General features: G+C 36.3%; 1 protein-coding gene across 3 annotated transcripts in view; it reads left to right on the top strand.

Moving 5' to 3' along the window:
• kn (EBF transcription factor knot) overlaps window positions 1-21922 on the top strand; it is an 88219-nt gene that overhangs the window by 17866 nt on the left and 48431 nt on the right. For all 3 annotated transcript variants that reach the window (XR_001936915.1, XR_001936916.1, XM_018457995.1), the window contains exons 4-6: window positions 3124-3179; window positions 10812-10885; window positions 11393-11461. Coding sequence is in view for 1 of the 3 variants with exons in the window: in XM_018457995.1 (XP_018313497.1) it covers window positions 3124-3179; window positions 10812-10885; window positions 11393-11461 (199 nt within the window). In the remaining 2 variants the exon portion in view is untranslated. The remainder of the gene's footprint in view (window positions 1-3123; window positions 3180-10811; window positions 10886-11392; window positions 11462-21922) is intronic.

Here is a 21922-nt window from a genome sequence, read left to right as displayed (position 1 = left end):
TTCTCGAGCCATTCGTCGCACACATACGCGATAAGGAAAATATACGATACGTACAATACATGCTCGATAGGATAGAGACGGAGACGAAATACATGAGGCTGTAGAGCCGACGGAATATCGCAGTGCATAATAAAAGTGCCGCTGATCAAAGATCGCTGATCAGAGCGATAAAATGAGAGCGGTGTCGACTTTTTCGAGAGATTATTTTTGCCCCTTTCGAACCTGGTCGCCTAGTTATGCTAATACCCGCCGACCTAGACTTATTTGCCTCTGCTCAGCGGGACATGGCACGCGAGTCTTCTTTCTTATTCAGCATGTTCTTCATGTCTTCCCTTTATCGTCGTCGCTTTGAATTGCGAAGAGCCGCACCGCCGGCGATAAGGTTGACGCGCGGCATTCCGCACGCTCATAATTACATTCCACGTACTTTAATCGATACAAGATGAATCGATTTAAAAAGGAAGGATTGTTTTTCTCTTTTCTACTTTTAACATTAGCTTCATTATAGTTTTCTAGGAATTTAATAAATCTGTAATTAAATATTATTAACGCAGAGAATAACTCTGCATAACATTAATTATAAAAAAGAGAAACATTAATTTTCTTTTGTAATTTTTTTACTGTAAGTAACATTATTTTGTGATTAGAATATGGATGACATTTTATTATAATTTAATTTGAATTTGCATGTAATTTTCATGTGCAGCTTTTTATAATCAAAGAGCATAAATGTTTTATGGATTCATAAGAAATATTACAAGTCATCATTTCACTGACAATGAGATCTCTTTATTACAATCCACATTATGGATATCAAAAAGAATTACATACATTTCACCATTTATTTTCGTGTTGGATCGTTACCGATTAGAACTTTTGTAACGGAGAAAACTAGATTCCGGTAGAAGCTCATAACAGTTATTCGGTCAGTTTAGCGTCGACCCGTATTTGCAAATCCTGACATGGCCACGGATACGGTAAACCGGTCGACTGCGTACGTAACTTCCGGTAAAGCCGCGACGGTTTCTCGAGGTAATTTGTGAGCTAGTTTCGAGCAGAGTATCGTAATCCGCAATAACGTTATGCGGCGTGAGCCCGGGCCTGGCCGCCCGCCGGGTCTGGGAGTCTTATGTCGGGATTACTTGGCTTACCGGGCACGCGAAGCCGGAAGCCACGGGGGTGTCTGTCCGAAATACACCCCAGGATTACCCGGTGCTCCCCCAGGAAGGAAGGAACAGTTTCGAAAACTTGCAACGCCGAGATGTGCACAGCGAACTGTGCTCACGATTCTGATAGGGCGCAGTAATAATGCGATATGTCACGAGTAATTGCCATAACATCTTTTCAGTGAAGCAAGCCTACACTGAAAGAACAACTTTGCTGAAGTAGCTAAAAATTTCACTAGATATATAGATCAGAAAATAATTTTGTTGGATCATCAAAATAATTAAGTAAGACGCTCAAGATAGTTGCTAGAATTATGTCAACATTTGTACAACATTATGTTTGAGCCGTCTACATAATAATTTTGATAGTCTAATAAAATGATTTTCAGATCTATATCAAATTAATTTTTTTTAGATACTCTAGTAAAGCTGTCCTTTCCGTGTATTTTCTGATAATTATAACTGAAGAAATAAAAAATTTCAGGCTTTCTTTAATTAAACCGATTAGAGACTCTTGTGAAAATAAAATACAATTTAAAATAAATAATTAATGAGAGCGCGAGCAACAGTAAGCAATTATATTTCATTAAAGTGAAATTAACACATCAAATTTTAATGTTTTAGCTCAATTATTTGAACCATCCTCAGCAAATAATTAGTCTCAAATGGCACAGATTAGCGTTCAAAATTGTGCCTCACACTACACCGACATTGTTGAGTCGAATTTCAAGTTTAAATTGATAAAAAAGGAAGAAGACATCCATTCTCAATTATTAGTCCCGATGGAAAGAGTTATAAGGTAAATGAAAGGTTTAAAAATTGTTTAAATACGTAAATCTAAAATAGCAACTTACCTCAAAAGTTCGTAAAACACAAGATAGAAGAATGGACGTTGATTGAAATTCAGTCATGATAATAAAAATGTTATGAAAGGTGAAAAACAGTCAAAAAAACGAATGTAAATATTTAAAATTATAATAAGCCAGAACAATGATGTAACAAAATTGACGTCAACAGTCAAATGAGCCAGAAGAGTAAGTAATCTATCAATATAAACATATCACTTCAAAACAATTGATTGCAAAAAGCTACAGAAGATAACTTACTTAAAATTGATATGTATGTATGATTTAAAATTTTAAAAATTTCGTATCTGTTTGAAATTTGATGCTATTATTTTATCGCTTATGTAACTCTTCTCAGAGATCAAGCTCTTCTAAGGGAACGCTCGCTCTCTCTATCCATAATTTTAACATTATTCCAATCAAATTTATGCTGCATCCTACGATCTGTAATTATTTTTTTTTTTTTAAACTTCGCCCATCTATGGCAATTAAAACAAGAACGTCTTTGGACTTCTCAAATTGGCAATCACGTTTACCTTAAAGCGCATCGTGCGTGCATGGATGCGACAAATTCTTCAGGTTCGAATTTGTATCTCGAAGGAATAAGGGCATGATAATTAACGTATCTACACGTACGTGCATTTCGTTTCCTATCACGGATCGTTGCATCGCAATACATACAGTGATGCCGGTATCTGATGTTCCAAAGTAAGATCAGGAATGATACAAAAAAGAAGGATGATTGTGCATACGTACCGAAGGACAAGAACAAGCCACATCGCCATCGACTTCAAATACTTCTTAATATGCAACTTTTTCTTAAATATATCCTTTTGCCAGTGGTATGCTTAAATTTGGGCACATTTCCATATTCGTCGTATTCTTCTCGTGGACGTTGCAAATTCCTGCGCGGAATGCTTCTTTGCTTACAATGAATGATACTTTTTATCGAGATACGTGAACGAAGAAAGTTGTACAACGATGGTATTATTAACTTTATCTGTTACCGATATAATTAATTCGAAATAATTAATATAAACTCTTTTAAAATATATATTTGCAAAGAAAAGATAAATTATTTATTTCTAATAATATTATTTTATTCATTTCAGGTGTCAGGCAAGTGCAGGATATCTACGTCAGGCTTATAGACTCTGCGACAAAACAAGTAAGTACAAAATCTCTGTGTCTCTAATTAATCCAACAAAACGTTTTAAATATATACTATAATTCATTTATATATATCATTAAAAATTAATGTATTAATGCTTTTTTATGATTAAGTTTTCTAAATTTTTTTAACACGCGCAACTTAAAGGATATTATTATTAAATATCTTTTCACAAGTTTTTAATAATTATTATAATATATAGGAAAGGACGGACTATTTTTGTTCATCTTTTTCTTCTTCTTACATAATATTTAACCAAATTGGTCTGGATGTCAAATTTCCAGATTAATTTGGTTAAAATATTACGCATAATATGTCTTTCGTGTAAAAAATTAGATAATTTAGAAAAGCATGCCAATCGTCTCATTGTCGAGCAACTCTTGCACAACCTTCTGTGCCGTTTTTACGCGTCGGGACTCGTGCGAAATCGTCGTAGCGACGCGCGCACGTGGACGGGGGTGTTATCATCTCGGCTACAAGCACTTAATTTTCCGGGGGGTTGATTCTTACCCCTCCGGGAAAGCAGGCACATCGCCGCGCGCGGCTGTCCCATCCTGTTATCTGCGCCACGTGGCGAACTCTGCGCGCGACCCGCGAACCACGTGTTGTGATCCCGCACCCAGGACCGTAGATCCCGACGCACCGATAAGGCGCAAAGAAGGATCACAACCTTCGTGCAAACGCAAATACACCGTGCGATCATGAGCGCGATAAGTCCTTTTATGTTCGGTCGAGGGTAACTTTTAGCCTACGACACCTTCGTGAGAGGTATATTTCACACCTACGAAATGTCACGACATGTAGAGAAATGACCATATCGTAAAAGTTAGGGAAAATAATATGTAAACAAAGTAAGTGGACGGATGTGAGCAATTTTCAACACTTAAATTAAGCCTTGGTATAATCACATATGTATAAGTTATAACTTAAAAAAAAAAACGAACCAATTGGTGACGAAAAACATGAACAAATTGCGATGTACGCATAATTTAAATTATTTTATTTCATGCGTACATCGCAATTTGTTCGTGTTTTTCGTCACCAATTGGTTCGTTTTTTTTTTTTCAAGTCATCGCAATTTTATTGATTTCTAAAGAAAGATAATAGTTTAAAAAATAAATTGAAACGTTGTATTCTTTAAACAAAAAGTTATTCATTCCTAAATGGAACCTAAAAATCATCTATCATTATATCAATATAAAATAAATATAAACTATTTGAAATTATTTCGTGTCGTGTGATCCGAGCTTCCAACAAGTTCCTAGAGATATGCGCACCATTTTAGCAAATTAAATCATCTTGGGGCTGGTCGGTTACGGAGGTAAGAAGAGGGTGGTAGTAGGGTGAAGGAGTGGAGAGGAAGAAACGAAGAGGGTTGGGGAAACAGAGTTGATGTTAGTTTTAGCTGATTAAATTACTAAGCCGCAGTGGCCTTGCACCGGCAGAGACCGGTCCTCAATTCGCGATCCATTCCTTTTATTAATCGGATCCGGGATGTCATAGGGTTGAATGGTTAGAATAGAGGAAGATCGATATGTGAATTATCCTTTGAAGCAATTGATAAAATAAGAACAAATGAATTAAAAGAATCACATCGAGAGACAGACACTGGAACTATTTAGCTATAATTTGCGAAATGTCTCACACAATTTCTCAATTGTGTACGATATCACGAAGTGCACGCAAATATTCAAAATAAGCAATCACATCTATAGTAAGCTTAACTTGTAGAAACTATGCTAAAGAAAAGAAGAGTAAATTGAGAACGCGAAAAAGGAAAAAAAGATCGAGAATGTTTGAGAACGATTGTCTGTGAGGAAAAGAAAAACGGAAGTGATAGATAGATGCCGAGACACCCTCCTTGGAATCATGCTGGTAAAGGGAGTAGAAAGTTGAACGGGAAAAGAATCGAAAACGAAAAAGCTGCAATTTATACATCAAAGCTTCGATTGAACGCGTCTCCGCCGTCTTACCAAAGCGAGAGGAAGAGATACAGGCAGGAGAATCAATGTATTGTATATTCACCGTGTCGATGTGCGCCGCTACTTGCAACAACTTGCACGAAGTGTTTAGCAAATCCAGGTCGACGTATCCTTCCTGTCTATTGTACTCTAGAAAATTGACAAACCCGGATAAGTTTATCCGTGATTAAAACGTAGAAGATAAAAGAATCGTTTATAACCTGCATTTCAGTTTACCGACTTAGAATTGTTCGTCCGTTGAATCAAAAAATCATTTGTTGATTTAAAAATTACATAAATTCCTCTTTTGATACATTTTAGGATAATTTATACAATTCTGATAATAAAATATATAATTAGAGTTTTTAAAAAAAATTATCTAATACGTCTACATTTTTTTTCATCAAAAAAGATCATAAATTAATTTTGTAATGATATTCATAACATTTTTCAACTTGATATTTGTAATTTAAAAATGTTTGTAATTTGCTTTTCGCAAAAGTGGATGCGTATAGTCGTATTTGTTAGAATTATTATCATTATTTTTACATTGGAAAGCTTGAGAGTATTCGTGCAAATGCGTTTTACTTTCCTGGTGAGTTCTCCAAGCCGAGTTATGGCTTGCAAATTACGATTCGGAAACGCGCCAACTTTTCTCGAGACCGAATCAGGTGCTCGGTTATAAATCCGCAATAATTGGCTACACCGAGTCGGCTGCTGAGTTCATGGTGAAACCCCCAACCCTTAAGCTTTTCTTCAATTTCTTCGCTCCTTCGCCAAGGTAAGTATCTATATCAACGTTCGCTTCCTGGAATTCCAGCGAGCAAAGTATCTGTGCAACGAGATGCGAACGAGAGAGAGAGAGAGAGAGAGAGAGAGAGAGAGGAATGGAAAAAGGAAGTGGGGAAGAAAAAAAGGCGCAGGATGTTGAGAACCGTCCGTTTCTCGGTGAAATTTCCAGAAAAATACGAGCTGCTTCCCGAGAAAGAAACGAGTTTCGTGCAGCGTGGCTGAATGGCGCTAACAACGTACGCTTTTAAGCGCTCGGGAACGAACTTCCGCTCGGTGAGAGGGGGACGAACGAGAGCCAGAATGCGTTTTTTCGCGGGATTAAAAATGCTAAATGGTAATTAGTTCCGGGGATAAAAAAAGCATTTACAGGACGTGTGTGTAGAGGAAGCAGAGAACCGCGCGGCACCATTATTCTAAATGAATGAACAACAGGAAATTGTATATCTAACCTTTTTAAACTCCATCCGACGCTGGAGATGGTCAGCCGTCAGGCTGTTTTTCTCACCGTAATGTCGACTCGTCAGTATTCGCAGGGAAAATAAAAAATCGCGCGTTCGATCACATTATGCGATAATTGTTACTTCCAAGATTTTTTGCGTCTTTTAAAATATTTTAATTTAGCGTTCGTGATTCTACACTGAAAGAAAGGATTGGCTAAATATGGCCTAGCATTTTTAATGGGCTACAGCAGCCAATTTTTGGTTGTGTATAGAAATCGTATATTGACATTGCGGATAGGTCATAGCGCAACCAAAAATTGGCTGCTGCAGCCAATTAAAAATGCTATTCTATATTTTACCATCTAAATTGCTGCAGCCAATCTTTTCTTTCAGTATACAATTTAAATTATCGAATCGAGTCAACATCAGTCTAGAACATAAAATGCCTGTAGCTAATACTGAAATATGAGTCTTTAACCATAGATTAAGGAAATAATAAGTTCGAGATAAGTTAATCCTGGATAGATAAGGAGAGAAAGAGAGGTCGACGTTCCCCTCAGGCGGTGGACATTCTTCTAGGGGCGAGGGTAACATTGTATGTATGTTGTTCAACGTATGTACGAGAAGCTGCGGGGCCGATATAGAAGGGGATTCCCAGGGGACTTTTGGAATCGATTCAGAATGGAAATCATTACGGCAGATTTGAATGACTATCTTCGAATTTATCTGCTCCCTTCAATACTTGCTTTCCTTCTCGTACTACTGCCATCTTCGAGGACACCAAAAAAACGACATTACGGTTTTATTATCATGCACGCCGGTTCTTTCCACTGAACGATACCAGTCTGTCGTCTGTTGATATCAAATATGATATCCTATGGTAAACATAAGATATCTCGATAATGATATCGATATATCGGAATGATCGCTTCCGCCGGCCTTGATTGTTATCTGATTGTTAGATTATTGAAACTGATAAAATCACATAATATAGTCACGTTATTTTCAAAGCTGTAAATATTACAGATATCATAGTTGGAAGATTAGTTTGTATAGTTATTATACATATACTTGCAAAAGCAATGTGAAGAATTGCCTTTTCGCGGTATATATTTTAACTTAAAAAGTTTTATTTTAATGCATTGAACTTTACGATATCGTATTATATGAATTGATTATGATAGGAGATTCCAAAGGACTTTTCACTATAAGTCCTTAGTAAGTAATTCCCGTGGGAATTAAGCTACGGCGGGGGCCCAAGCATTTTCCTGATGGGACCAGGAGGCAACGGAAGAAAGGCCCCCGAGGGGATCGTACTGACTGGTCGCACCCCCAGGACCCTCTGTTTGATGTCGTTGCCTCCGACCACCCTTCGCCTACTTCAACCGTTCACCCTTGAGACGTTCTACGACATAACATCGCCATATCCAATGAACCGCTGAGCGAAGAAAGACAGTGGAACCTCTTTTGGGACCAACACATATAAATCTAAATCCTAAACACATATGTGAATCTAAACTCAGGATATTGCAATAACTTAGGACTTTAAGACACAGTTCCTAATGAGAATGGTGCATTTTGATGCTTTTCTTATTAATTGCAATTGTTTTATATTTAGCTTAGTATAAATATACTATTTCTTATATATTCTGTTAAATGTTTCTTGTATACGCAAAAAGATAATGTTCTTGATAGTAAGGAAAATAAACAAGTAGCTTCTGAGATAGATCATGTGATGAAAGTAATTGCTTACAAATTGTCTGTATGTATTGTAGGCATACACTGAATAAACAAAACGCGTAAGCACTCCGTCGTTAAGCAAATAACATTGCATGTCACGTGTAACGCGCTACATGACCTGCCTGACCATCGTTGTGTTTAACCGACGGTTATTGTGTACGTGCAATAATACTGAAGATAATAGCATCCAATTGTTTTGATTTTATCAGAAATCCTATTGTTTCGATGTAAAAGCTGATTTTAATGATTTTCGAAGCAACGAAAGCATTATTAAGGTCTCTCATCTTACATTTGTATTAATATGTGTAATGATTAAAAAAAAATTATTAATAATTTTCTACATATACAATTTTTATACAATGTAAAAGGAAGAAAAAGTTTGTAACCGATCAAATACGATATAGTTTAAAAAAATGCTGCATTTAATATTTACGTCTTTATATATTTGCATAAACAAATGCCGGTAAGAATTAATTTTTTGTATTCTCAGATTTTCCATCAGAGAAGAATTATGTCTTGATTTTATCTTTATGCATGTTTATACATAATTCATCAAATTTAAATAGCTGATGTAAAAATAGAAAAGTCAATTTCTCGCATATTTCAATTTCGTGTATTTTAATACATAGAGGGAAATTATATTCATACGTGAGAAAAGGAAAACATTTTGCTGTTGCTTGATTAGAGAAGTATATTAATTTTGATGAAGAAGTGTATTAATTTTAGTAGACAATCCCCATAACAATTATATCACACTCTGTGTAGTTCTGTCAACTCTAATGAAAAATTCTGATTCAACAAGCGATATTTTGCACAAAACTTAATTGGCTAGGTGTAAGTAAACGCTATCTTTATCTCGCGACAGAGCTTAATATGTACAAAGTACATACTTATGTTAATTATTCCTGGTATAAATAAGTTAGCATGTCTCCTTACTATTAAGACTCGTAATAGTTGAGTGGCACGTAACGTTCTGTGACTCCTTCCTTTGCTCCTGGCAAGAACATGTACTTTCCCCTGCCATCGTCTGCGATACCCCCTTTCGCCATGTTTATTCTTACCCCCCTATTTTCCATCTCCGTTTCGACGCCGAATCCCTTTCTGATTTACCTACTGTGATGTATATATACAGCAGTTCGTTTACGTTGCAATTCGGTTATTTCCGCATAAATATTTGACGCCATTCTGGAAGTCGCACCTACACACTGGAACTAAGTGTGTCTGATACCATTACCGTCGTACACCGACATTTAACCGGCCAAGCACGGCGGCGATGCCGTCAACTCGACGAATTCCCTTGGACACTGTATTTCACAATATTTACATTTTATCGCTCCTCGTTGTGAACTCCAACGATTCAGGCTGTTATGCAAACCACGAAATTGCGTAAAAATCGCGCGTACAATCAATGCAATTGTACACGTTTGTCCTTCGAAATTTCGCTTCATCAAAGGCTTCGATCATCCTGCAAAAAGACATTCGAAATAACTCATTTAGCAAAATACTAATTCAATTGTTATCGCAATTATGCCATGAAAAATTTAAGTTGCACGTAACGTATTTAAATACTGTCATATAAATTAATTTTCTATCAATAAATATATCAATAGATATATAGGGTGTTTATGAACTGGTGGTACATCAATCAGGAAGAGAGTGATTCTATGTATACGAAAAATAATTGGAAATGTAAAATAAAATTCTGTCTTTATTTTTAAGAAAATCGATAAGTTAAATATTCGCAAAGTACAGATTTAATTGATAAATTAAAGAGCACAATACATTAAAAAGCGTTCAAAGAAATTTATTTTGAAGAGCAGGATTGTATAGTCTACAACGATCAATTAAATCAAGATATAGTTATAATTTATAAGCACACGTAACTGGTGAATATTTAAAGTTGTTTCTTAAAAACAAAGCCTCGTATAAAGAAATGTTATTCTACGTTTTCGACTTATTCTTCATGTAAAATTACCTCTTTTCCGATTATACTAGTTCACGAACGTACATAAAATTTAATTTTGTATGTAAATGCTTTTGATAAGAACGACATTTGGTTGAGAGATGAGTTATTTTCTTATTTTATAAAGTTATATACGAGAGATCAAAGCGAACCTATCTGTTCGCGCTTTGTTATTCTACGATTAATCCGCGCGAAGGTCCCCATCGGTAAGTGCACGAATACAGGATAACGACGTGTTGTCATTAAATAAAAATCAATCGGGTGGTCGTGAAGGAGGCTTAACGGATTTGCCTGCGCCGCCCATGGCTTAGTACTCCTGCGGGGAAAGTAGCCCCTTCTCAACTCGCATCCACATACGAGCTTGCTTAATACGTTACATATTTCCCATCGATGGTTGAATTATCTGTCGAACTGGATTACTCTCACGTCGTCCACGTCCGCGCTAATTAGCACTTTTTTTCAAAATAAAATGTAAAATAAGTCTTTCCATATATAGAACGTAAGAAGCAGATTCGACGCGATATTGTAAGAAATTTAAACAAATAATTGTGTGACCGGCAACAATTGTTTGTACGATTAATTTATAGTTTAGCGACTAAATTAGATAAAAATAGAAACAACTTATGAGAAATTTATCACAAGTTATTTATGGATTATTTTAATAATTTTTTTTTATATTAAATAATATTGTATGAATGACTTAATATTATTATTGTATACTTTTCTGTTATAGGCAATCATGTACGAGGGGCAAGACAAGAATCCGGAAATGTGCCGTGTTCTGTTAACGCATGAAGTCATGTGCAGGTATGTGTTTTTTATATTATACAGATCATTGATGCCTTCCTATTTGAAGTTCTACATATGATATAACATATGTATACATGTAAAAGTGAGAAGACATCAACGACCTTATATCTTTGTTTATATGCATAATTACTTGACAATGAGTTAATTTAGAGGTAAATTTTTACTAATATTTATTACATCTAATGTAAAGTTTTTTCATACACGTCGACTTATATTATTTGCGCTTAGAAAAGTATCCCTCCTCCGCGTACGCTACCCTTGTGGCATAAACGTAACGAGGCATACGAGGATGTAGTCGTTCTTCGGGGGTAGCTGACTCATTGTGACCCATGGGATTTCGGGAGCGTACCATCACTAGTTTTCCGAATCCCATGGGTCTCGATATTTTTTAGGCCGATTTGAAACTTCTGACACTGCGCGAGAGCATCTATTCGTGTCTTTTTTTATAAGAATAAATTTCGCCGCAGTTATACGTATAAGATAAAACGTATTGTCTATTTACAGCCGATGCTGCGATAAGAAGAGCTGCGGTAACAGGAACGAAACGCCCAGCGATCCTGTCATTATCGATCGGTGAGTGGAATCTATCATTATCTAACTTTCGCGAAACGAACGTGTTGGTATCGCGACGGCTATGATCTGCTTAAACGCGTGAATTTATCTCGCATGCGTTACGTAAGAGTTACGAGCGCGTTATATGATATCGAGGCGCACATGACGGAATCTCGACTTGACGGCGAACGTAATGACAAGAGGCGTCGATTTCGTAGAAACCGCCTCTCGTATCAGCTGGTCGTCCGTGCTATCGTCATTTTCAACGATCTATGAAATAAAGGTCCAGATAAGTCCTTCTCGAAGGACCAACGTATGAGATAGAGCTCCGTCTATCGTCGCGACCTAGCTCCTAGAACATTTAGGCTTGCAAAATACGTTTCCTACGAGGTGCGGCGGGATAGCCGGGTAGAAGAGTACTTGAATACTCGGGCGTACTTATACGCCCTTCCACCTTGTGCATGGTGCTGTTCGTCCATGGTAACATAGACTTCCCTTATACACCTACTCGCTCGCTCCCTCTTCTTCCCGCGTACACGCTCGGTCTCTATCCCTTGGCGTGGCTAACACGGGGGTGTAGCAGGGTGAGCCTGGTATCTGAATAGGCTATAGAGTATCCTGAGATAGGAACGGCAGGAAGGAAGAGGTTTCCCGCGGGACCCAGGCCGAGATAGTCTTCAGGAGGACATCTTGTGCTCAGAGGTGCTCAACCCTCGGGCTTCGATACGCTGGCGGCTTCGAGCTTTCATCCGTATTCGAAGGGATATGTGTTACGCGACGGTGACAGGCAAAGCCCGGTAGGCTCGCGTGTAACTATTTTTCTGCGCCTTCGAGTCTCTCGACGTCTGCACCTGTTGGGTTTAACCTCGACATCATGTGACAGTCGTGTTTTATTTGCCGATGTTTGAAATTGGTTTGATGGCAAAATGGGTCAAATTGGACAGTAACTTTAAATATGGATTGTAAAAAGATATTTTAAATTTAATCTTGTTGTCTGTGCAGTTTTTAAAATATTATATGTTACAAATAGAATAAGTTTTGAAAATCTCAAGATAAAATAAATTAGGGATATTAATAACGTTCTCGTGATATCAATGTTGGATAATATTGACGCAGGCCACGGTACAATGCATATTGTTGGAGTTGAAAGAATAATAACTACCTTTCCGTAAAGATTATGCAATCTCGTAGGTTGGGCTGATCGGTGAGACGATAGAAGAATTAATCTCGAAAATGCTTGTTCGGCACACGGCACGCACGCACTCGAATAATATCGTAACAACGGCGTTGTAACGTGAATGCAACCACAATGCGGTCGCGTGTCGTGATGAACGCCACCCTCGAGTTCGTTCCGTAGACACGGTGGATCGTAACGAGAGTAAAATAAATGGGTAACTTCCGCAAAATTACAGGATTAAATCTTCACTATGACCATCTTTAACATTTGCTAATCAGAATAATCTTGCTGTATGCAACATCAACGTTGACCACGATTATTCATGACATATTAATCATACACTAATGTATAATCATGCAAATGCATTAATTTAATCGCTAAATTTAGCTACATTAGATATTGTATAACTCGAAATACGGTTCAGAATGTCATGTTTTTTCGTTTGTTACTAATTTGCTTATTATCAAAGTGCGTGTAATTTTTTTCTGTGACCGATGTTTACTTTTATATTCTTCCAAGTGAATATAAACGCATAAATACAGGATATTAAAAAAGTTTTTATGATAAAGATTTTTGTGACAAAGTTTTGTATTTATCAAGTTATTACGCAAGCAAATAACGTCAGTTTTTTACTGTTGACACTTAATAAGATATAACTATAACAGTTCAGAATTTATTTTTTGTAAATATATATTACTAACGATTTACTAAACACAAACTTTAAACTTTTTTATCACCCTGTATATATTCATAAAATATTTCCTTACACTTCTCGATATATAGGTATATATATATATATATATTGCTTACGGGAATATATATATTGGAAGGCTAATAGATTTTCAGTCTCGCACAAAACCACAATGGAGAACGCGAAAGCCTGATCGAGAGAGAGTGAGCGAAGGGTATCAATGCCACTTTGATTGAGACGGTCCTGGTCGATTGTGACATGCTCACTCAGCTGTACAGAAAGTACAACGCGCCCCCCATCAATTTGGTATACCTGACTGAAGGGAAAAACAATGCGTTCGTATTCCTAATCGTGATCATCCCTTTGCGCCACTTTCGATGCAATATCCGATCGTAACTTTCGCGGTTAAAATCAACATCATCTCGTGACGTAAATTATACGCTTATAAATTTGACGTATATTATATAATATTTAATTAATGTTAAAGATTTGTAGAAACGATTTTTTTTTCAAATCTTTTATATTTATTACAATAACTCTTTTTATTTAATGAAAAAATCACATACATTTTCTTTTTAGCCTGGATTCTTTATTACTTGATACTCAATTTAATTTGGAAAATCACAAAATATATTGATGCTATACGCATATATTCTGTCAACCGACAAATATAGATGCAGATTCATAAAAGTTGCAGAGGTTTTAACTCTCTTCTATACGCGAATAGCAGTTTGATGTAATCGGTTCATCGATCGATGGTGATGGCATCGATCGATGATAGGCGGATTGCGAGAACAGTCCTAGAGAAGCTGGTATTACGCTGGACTCGGAAACCAATTAACATGCATAATTAAAATGGCATTGTCGTGGCCGGGCAACGCCACGGGCTTCCCCGCCGACTGACGGATCCCCGGGGGCTAACGGCGTTTCATAATTACGAAAATCCACCCACCTCCATCGCCTCCTCCGCCCGTGCGTTCCGGTGTCACTCTCTTTCTCCAATTGCCAGTATCCAGAAGCTCTCCCCCTGAAAACACGGAAAGGAGGGTGGGAACGCGAGAAAAAAATCGGGCATCGGGTCGGTGTGCGATGAACAACGCATCCCGGCACTGCCACAGCCAATAACGTTCGAACAGGCAGGTCGCTAGCGCGATTGGCTAACTTTATTTCGCTCAGTGGGCAAGCCCTTAATTTCGGGGCATCGATCATAACCCTCGTGTGCGCCCTCCGCGCGCTGCAGCGGCGCTCTTCCTCCTCCTACGTCGCTTCCTCTCATCCTCCTCCACGCGTTCATACCAGTCGCGATGACCCTCAATACCGTGACGCACCTCTCTGCCATTCCCTCCGTCAATTTGATGGATTCCATTTCGGATCTCGTTCGACGACGATCGTTTCGCTTCCCCCGTGCCTACACGCGGCCTCTCCGAGGGGACGCAACGGCGAAATTTTGCACGAAAAAAAAAATACTACGAGGCTGGTCAGCGCCGCGATAAAAGTTAATCCGCTCGTGGCCAGGCTCGAGCCAAGCAGATTTTAGATCGTTCTAATCGCTCAAGCGTTGAAGCGTTCCGTTAATTGTTTAATGGAGCACCAAAAAATTTTTAAATGATTAAAGAAACTAATGTTTTTATACGATAAAACTTATATTTTTTTTAAAGAAATTCCTTGAGAGAGTAAAATATAAATATCAATATATATGCATATAAATTAAATTCGATAAAAATATATTAACATGAGATTTACGAATATTATGTCATTATTTTACTTATGAACTACTTGTAGATTATAAAAAGAAACACAAAAGAAAGCTTTGAACTTAACTTTATTTAAATTTTATATAGTAAGAAATTAGAAATAACATTTTAATGTTTAAATATACCAAATTTTTATAATTAAATAAATGTCTCTTACTGAAATCACGGAATGTTATGTATTTAAAGACAAAAAAATAATATAAAATAATTTAAATAAAGTATAAATGTCAAGTACGGAAACATTTTTCACTTCCACGATATAGCTTGCGCAATGTTCCGTTATGCTCCACATAAATATCGGCTCACGATATTCTCTTCTCCGAGTCCAAACGCGTAACAATCAATCGTTACCTTAATTGATTGCGATTGATAGAGGACGCTCGGGCGATTTGACTGACGTCACAATGACATACGGATTGTCAATCAGTCTCGCTTGTGGCGTTAATGCATGCAAATCTGGTCGAATCGTGGCACGTTGTCTCACACCCTTGCAGCGAATCTCCATCAATATGGATTCGATATCAAGGCCGGTCAGGCCGTTTTCTATGCGCTCGCTGAAAAGTCTTTCTACGCGAATGTCACAATATTTTATTCAACCGTAATTGTCCATTTCTCCGTTCCGCCAGTTCATTTTTTGCCTTTTTACTGTTGTTTACAGCAAAAATTGACACTCGTTGACAAGCATTTTTGACAAGCATTCCGTCGTGATACGATGGCAGGAAATTTTATATTTCTTTTTATTAACAGTAATATTATGCATATATAGAAAAATATTTATTTTATCTATAATGTACATATTTATCGCTGTGTTAGAAAACAGCTCAAGTTAAAAAATCGATTTGTTTCCGCTGTTCTATACATGATCAACATCCATTATAGAAATTTAATTTTAGGGAATGAGACAAACATCCCAGTGACCGGACATACACCTACGTCCGAACATTTACACAAAATTTTATTTGTTTATATTATTTTATTCCCAAATGCTTTTTTAAATATAATAGGTATAATTTAATTGTAATTTTTAAATACAATTAAATTATAATATTGTAATAAAAAAAGCACTTACGATTAATATAATAATAAATTTTGTATAAGTGTCCGGTTAATGAGACGTTCAGCTTAGTAAATGAATTACTTATTTTGAGAATTAAAAACATTGTTGTTCATTGCTTTTAACTCAAAATAGATAATTTTCAATATTAAATTGAATTTCTATAAGAAATGACAATTACTATATGATGTTCACACTTTTCAAAAGCTACAAAACCGATTATACGTAACAAACAACCGAAAATGATCAGATCAGAATTAATTTTAGTTTACGTAACAAGTACGCTTACGTATCTATATCGAGCGACTTTTCACAAAAATAATTGGCATCGGTCGACAAAGATAGTACCGATAATAACAGGTTCCGACCACCAGCCTAGATGACACACATTGATAAGGAAAACTTATTAAGCGAACGACATACGCAATGCACAGAGACGCCTATTCATTGGTTGAGCCAAGTGTTCCAGTGGGAAATCTCACCCAATTATCATTGTTAGATTTTCAACTAGAACTATTCTTACTTTTTCAATTTTTCTACGTGATTTTTTCACGCCAAAATCAGTTTATGTCGCAAAGTTATTTTTTACATTAATATTAGTACGCTATCGATTTATCGATAAATTATTAACTTGTGATGTTAAGTTCAATATTATGTGTATCGCAATAAAATAAATTTTATATATATTCTTTTTTTCTGAATGGCAGTAATTGAAAAAAAGAGAAATTAAATCGCGTCAGCATTTTTGATTCTAATCTTGGAAGAACTATTTTCTGACGTGACTATTAGGGAAATCAAAACATACTAAGTAGCAGCGTACGGACATATTTTCTGTATTCTTCCTCTCTCTTTTTCTCTCTTTCTCTCCTTCTCTTCTCTCTTGTGGAGCATATGGGTCTCTATAGTTGGCGGGGTATCACACCCTCCGTTCTCGACATACCCCTAAAATAAATGGACGAGAGTACGCGTGTACGCTTCTGTATTAAAACGAAAACGGCTGATCGTTCGAGCGCGAAATCGTCGATTAAATATCCCGGTATTTGCTCTACTAATTATTTTTCGGTGAATCATTCAAAGAATTGGCTGAACAACAATACCAAATTATTTTTATAAAATTGAAACAAAAACTGAAAAGTTTACTCATTTAAAGTTTAATCATTCCAATATTGCGTTACAATGTAATTATTAATTCAAAATTAGCTTTATAAAGTACTTCTTAGTGAGAATTTCATTGATATAGCAGATATTTGCTTTACCACGATATTTTCTCTTATGCAAAATATAGAAACTGTGAACCTTTTTGATCATAAAGAGAGAAAAGGAAATACTCGAAGCTAAAACTGGCTTGGTTGCAATGTAAAATCATAAATTCGTCCAATTAATCAATTCGATAAACTTAGGAGTCTCTGTTTCTGTCTCATATGTTGAACGAACATACGAGATAGATTTGAGGAAAGGGTTTTTGGCCAACTGCGATGAAAATGCGCCTGAAATATTCGCTCTGATCGCGATATACATCTGGAATCTATATTGAATATTATTGATTTCTTGATCTATTCAGTTAGCTAATGGAAAACTTATGCTAAGTTAACTTCGTCGATCCATTATGTATCAACGGAATTTGTTCTGAAATTATTCGAATATATCACATGGTATACGTTTTTCTCGAACGTTTTTTTTCGATTCTGAAAAATTTGCACTCTGGTTCCAATACCTTCTCTTATTGCCACTTTAGTTAAACAAATTTTTCAGCATATTGATTTAATGATCTGTGTATCAACTACTATGGAATTCTTTAAATATATTATATTTTTTATATCAAATTTTTCAAAAGCTTTTTATTTGATAAAAATTACTACATATAAAATAATACCTATATAATATAATATCATAAAATGGGGTATCTTTAACCCAAACGAAATAATTTTTTTTCAAATTTGAAAAAATGCCTAGACAACACGCATCAGGATGTAACACGTCTTAAAATATTTAAGTCTTTAGGATGTCTTCTGTACTGATTTTAACATGTGTATTGTTTGGGCAGTATCAAAACTTGGGTTAAAGTTACACAATTTTACGTACAAAGCATACATGCAACGAGGATCAATGAAATTTAATAAGTTGCAATATAATCTTTTTAGTTTATCAGCAAGATTTTCTAATAACTTCTACTTTTTGGCCTTGTTGACAATTGTAAACGCGTTTATGCCAATTTAAATTTTTCAATTACAATTAAAACATTTATTAGAAATAACTTCATTCGATAAAAATTTACGATGGTCAACATTATTTGATTTTCAAAACATATAGATAGAATAACTTAAATGTTACGCACGAAATAGGAATAAAACTTCTGATTGTAAAAGTAGGACGCGTCGCGTACAATAAGGGAAACTCAAGACTTTCCAAAAGTCGTCGAGCAAGTGGACGCTGATTGGTCTACCTTTCTGTACAAAAAGTAATAAGTGCAGTTTCACCGTGGCGATGCAAAAGCCTAGCCAGATACCAAAATGTACCCTGGAGCCTCGTGATGCCACGGAATCTCTGCCGTATTCCGGACTTCGGCTCGATTCCCTTACGGTTATTCTACCTGCCGAGAATTACCCCGATACGGTATCCTTATTTTCGAAGAATATCTTAACAGCCTCCCTCACAGCGTCTGCTATTCTCTCCTTACATTGCCGAGGAAAGGGGTAAAATGGTAGGGCGGAAAAGCGCGGAACGTACCAGCCACGTCTTCGGCCACGGCGTTCTTTCGATCTAACTTCCTCCTCTCACTGCCACGGAATCCCGTCTTTCTTACTCCCGAGGAGAAGAAGCCAATAGGGAGAACCGATCAGCTTAATGCATATTGATGCGCGCCGAACTAAGTGAGTGAAAAATCGCCATCGATCTACCTTCCGGAAAGATAGAAGTATTCTCTCTCTTTCACCGGCGGCCTTCCATCTACTTGCTCGTCGACAAAGCCCAGCTTATTTCGTTTTCCCCTTCCGATTTCCATGCCAAACGAATCAAGCCGCGTACTTGCGCACGTTAATTTGTGTAAAAGTCAAAATACCAAAATTTTCTCTCTTCTGAACGTATTTTATTTTTTAGCTGAATCATGAAAGTGAGTTAGCGTTATTCTTCATTTTTCTATTGATTTTTAATATTATATACATCACTTCTTTTAATTAAATCGATAATTTTATTTTTAGAATACTGGATATAATTACGATTTTATTCTTATAAATTTAAAATGAAGCTAAACTGTAGAATTAAATGACTCAAAAATTGATAAGTTCAATACACTTTTAGACTATGTGTTATCACTTAACGCTTTCCGTGATTCTATACGTGAGACGATTATTTCCAGCCAATTGGAGAATGAAACCGTTTGGAAAGCGGCCCGATTCGCGCGAACTCGTTTTCGATGGTGTATCGTCTAGGCGTCATGTCGGTAGACCCTTGGCATTTTGTAGCGGCACCAACGCGGCATTATATGCTTCCACCGGCGCTGCTTCTATCAGCCTCGTTGGGGTCCCGGCCCGCGGAACAGATGCCAACCGTCACGGCTCGCCGATGGCTGGAAGGGTGCTTCTAGATTGAGACACGGTGGATGACTCTAAATGGCATTCGGTCCTCTGCATTCTCTCCCCTCCACGACCTCTCTCGCTCTTCTATGTCTTACGAAATCGATCTCTGCTCTTATCTCTTCTTCTTTCTCCTATTATTCTTAGCCAGAGTTGCGACACTTTGTTTAAAGAGCTTTACTCCAGTTTCTTTAGCACGAAACAATTTGTATCACTACGCTTATTTGTATAAATTAATTCTGATTTTGTAACATTAATATTAACATATTGAGTATGCAAAATAATATAAATATTGCAGACTTTTATTTCCTGTTCAAATAAAATTACAGAACGATGAATAGATAAGTAATCATAACACCATCGTTAATGGGTTACGATTCAGAGAGAGAATTGCACGAGCGCAAGGAAGGACTCGTTTGAAGGACGTGAGCAAACAGATCCGAGGGGCGCATCCGCATACACGGGGTCGTAGAATGACAACGTCGCGGTGGCGATCAATGGTAGCGATGGGTCCTTTCGAGGGGGTTTAAAAACGGTGGCGCCCATCGGCCGTATGTCAATCCCTCGACGAATCGCGCGACGCAAATTTAGAGAGATGTGGTGCGTGTTTTCTTTTTCTCTTTTTGTGCCGTGCGCGTGTGCGTAAGCGAGAAAAATGAACGAGAAAGGGAGCCAGGTTCTCCACTCAGAACAGGTGGTTACCAACGACGAAAGCGAACTAGCAGTGCATGATGTGGGTTGGGGAGGGGGACCACTTGAAGAGTCGCGTGGCCACTCAATTACTTTCTAGAGCCTCTAAACATCGGGCACGTACCAATACCCGGATTGCTGTTGGCACGCTCGCGCGCGGAAGCAATAAAATAGAGGGAGTGCCATTTCATTGTTCCAATTCTATGGTCTGCGTAATCATCACTAAAAATTTATTACAATACATAAACTTATTATGATATATAAGGTAAACGTCCCAGTGTCCGGACATGTACCTATGTACCGGATACACAAAATTTATTATTATTAATCTCAAATGCTTTTTTATTACAGCATTATAATTTAATTGCATTTAAAGATTACAATTAAATTATAATATTACGTTTTAAAAAGCGTATTTGAGACTAATATTAACTTAAATAAATAAAGTGTTATGTAAATGGACATAGGTCAGGACATAGATACAGGTCCAATCGTTGGGATCGAACAGTACCTATGTCCGGACAGTTACACAAAACTTTATTTATTTATATTAATATTAATCTCAAATGCTTTTTTTATCTTAAAAATCAATTTGAATTAGTTGTCTTTTGTCATTAAATATCTATTTTTATTATTATTTTCCGTCAGCATATTAATTTTCCAATTGTAGTCGGACACTGGGACAATTACGTCTCAGTGTCCGACCGGCTTGTCCGGCCACTGGTACATTGACGTATTCTATTATTTATTTAAATATTTTAATTAATAATTGTTATAAGTGGATTCAAATAATTTTTCCTTGCTTAAGGGAGTCTTGAGTTTTCAAATAAATACAAATATTTATATTAAAAACCTTTTTGATATTATAAATTGTATTATTTATGAGAACCTAACGCTTAAACGTCCGGCTACTGGGACATTTACCTTAAATTATAGTTTACAAAATTACAATGACATTCATTTTTTTTTAAAGGTATTTTAATAATAGTGTATTCTATTATACTTATTGTTAGAACCTTGTAAGTCTGAAGTTTTATCAATATTAACAAAGAAGGCTGGTCAAAGCGGTTCTTGATGTCTAATAATATTTCTGTGTATGAATTTTATAATTTCTAATTCAAATGAACTGCGTGCCAATTATTTGTCGGTCTTAAAACGTACTTCTAAATTGAAGCTGAAATATTTATTGACGCTAATGAGCTTCTTCAAAATACTATAAAAATTTAATGCAAAAAATATTACTTTAGTCAAGATTCAAACCCGCATCTCTTTTTTGCAATAAATTCTTTACAGCTGCAGCGTTTTAAAAATATTTATTAGCATTAATAAATATTAAATTGTCAATTTAATTTGTAATATTACGTATTTTAGCATCGGTTTAGAACTATGTTTCATCGATAAATAATCTGCGCGTAGTTTGTTTAAACTGAAAATTGTAAAATTTACACAAAATTATTATTAAGCATCAAGAATCGCTTTGACCGAATATGATCTTCTTCGCTCATTTATGTTGAATGTTTTCTAGTCGATTTTCACTTAATATT

The sequence above is a fragment of the Mycetomoellerius zeteki genome, unplaced genomic scaffold (assembly GCF_001594055.1).
Source record: "Mycetomoellerius zeteki isolate Tzet28-1 unplaced genomic scaffold, Tzet1.0 scaffold70, whole genome shotgun sequence".
Classification (NCBI taxonomy): domain Eukaryota; kingdom Metazoa; phylum Arthropoda; class Insecta; order Hymenoptera; family Formicidae; genus Mycetomoellerius; species Mycetomoellerius zeteki.
The sequence above is the reverse complement of the archived record's forward strand: the minus strand, read 5'-3'. Positions and strand labels throughout refer to the sequence as shown.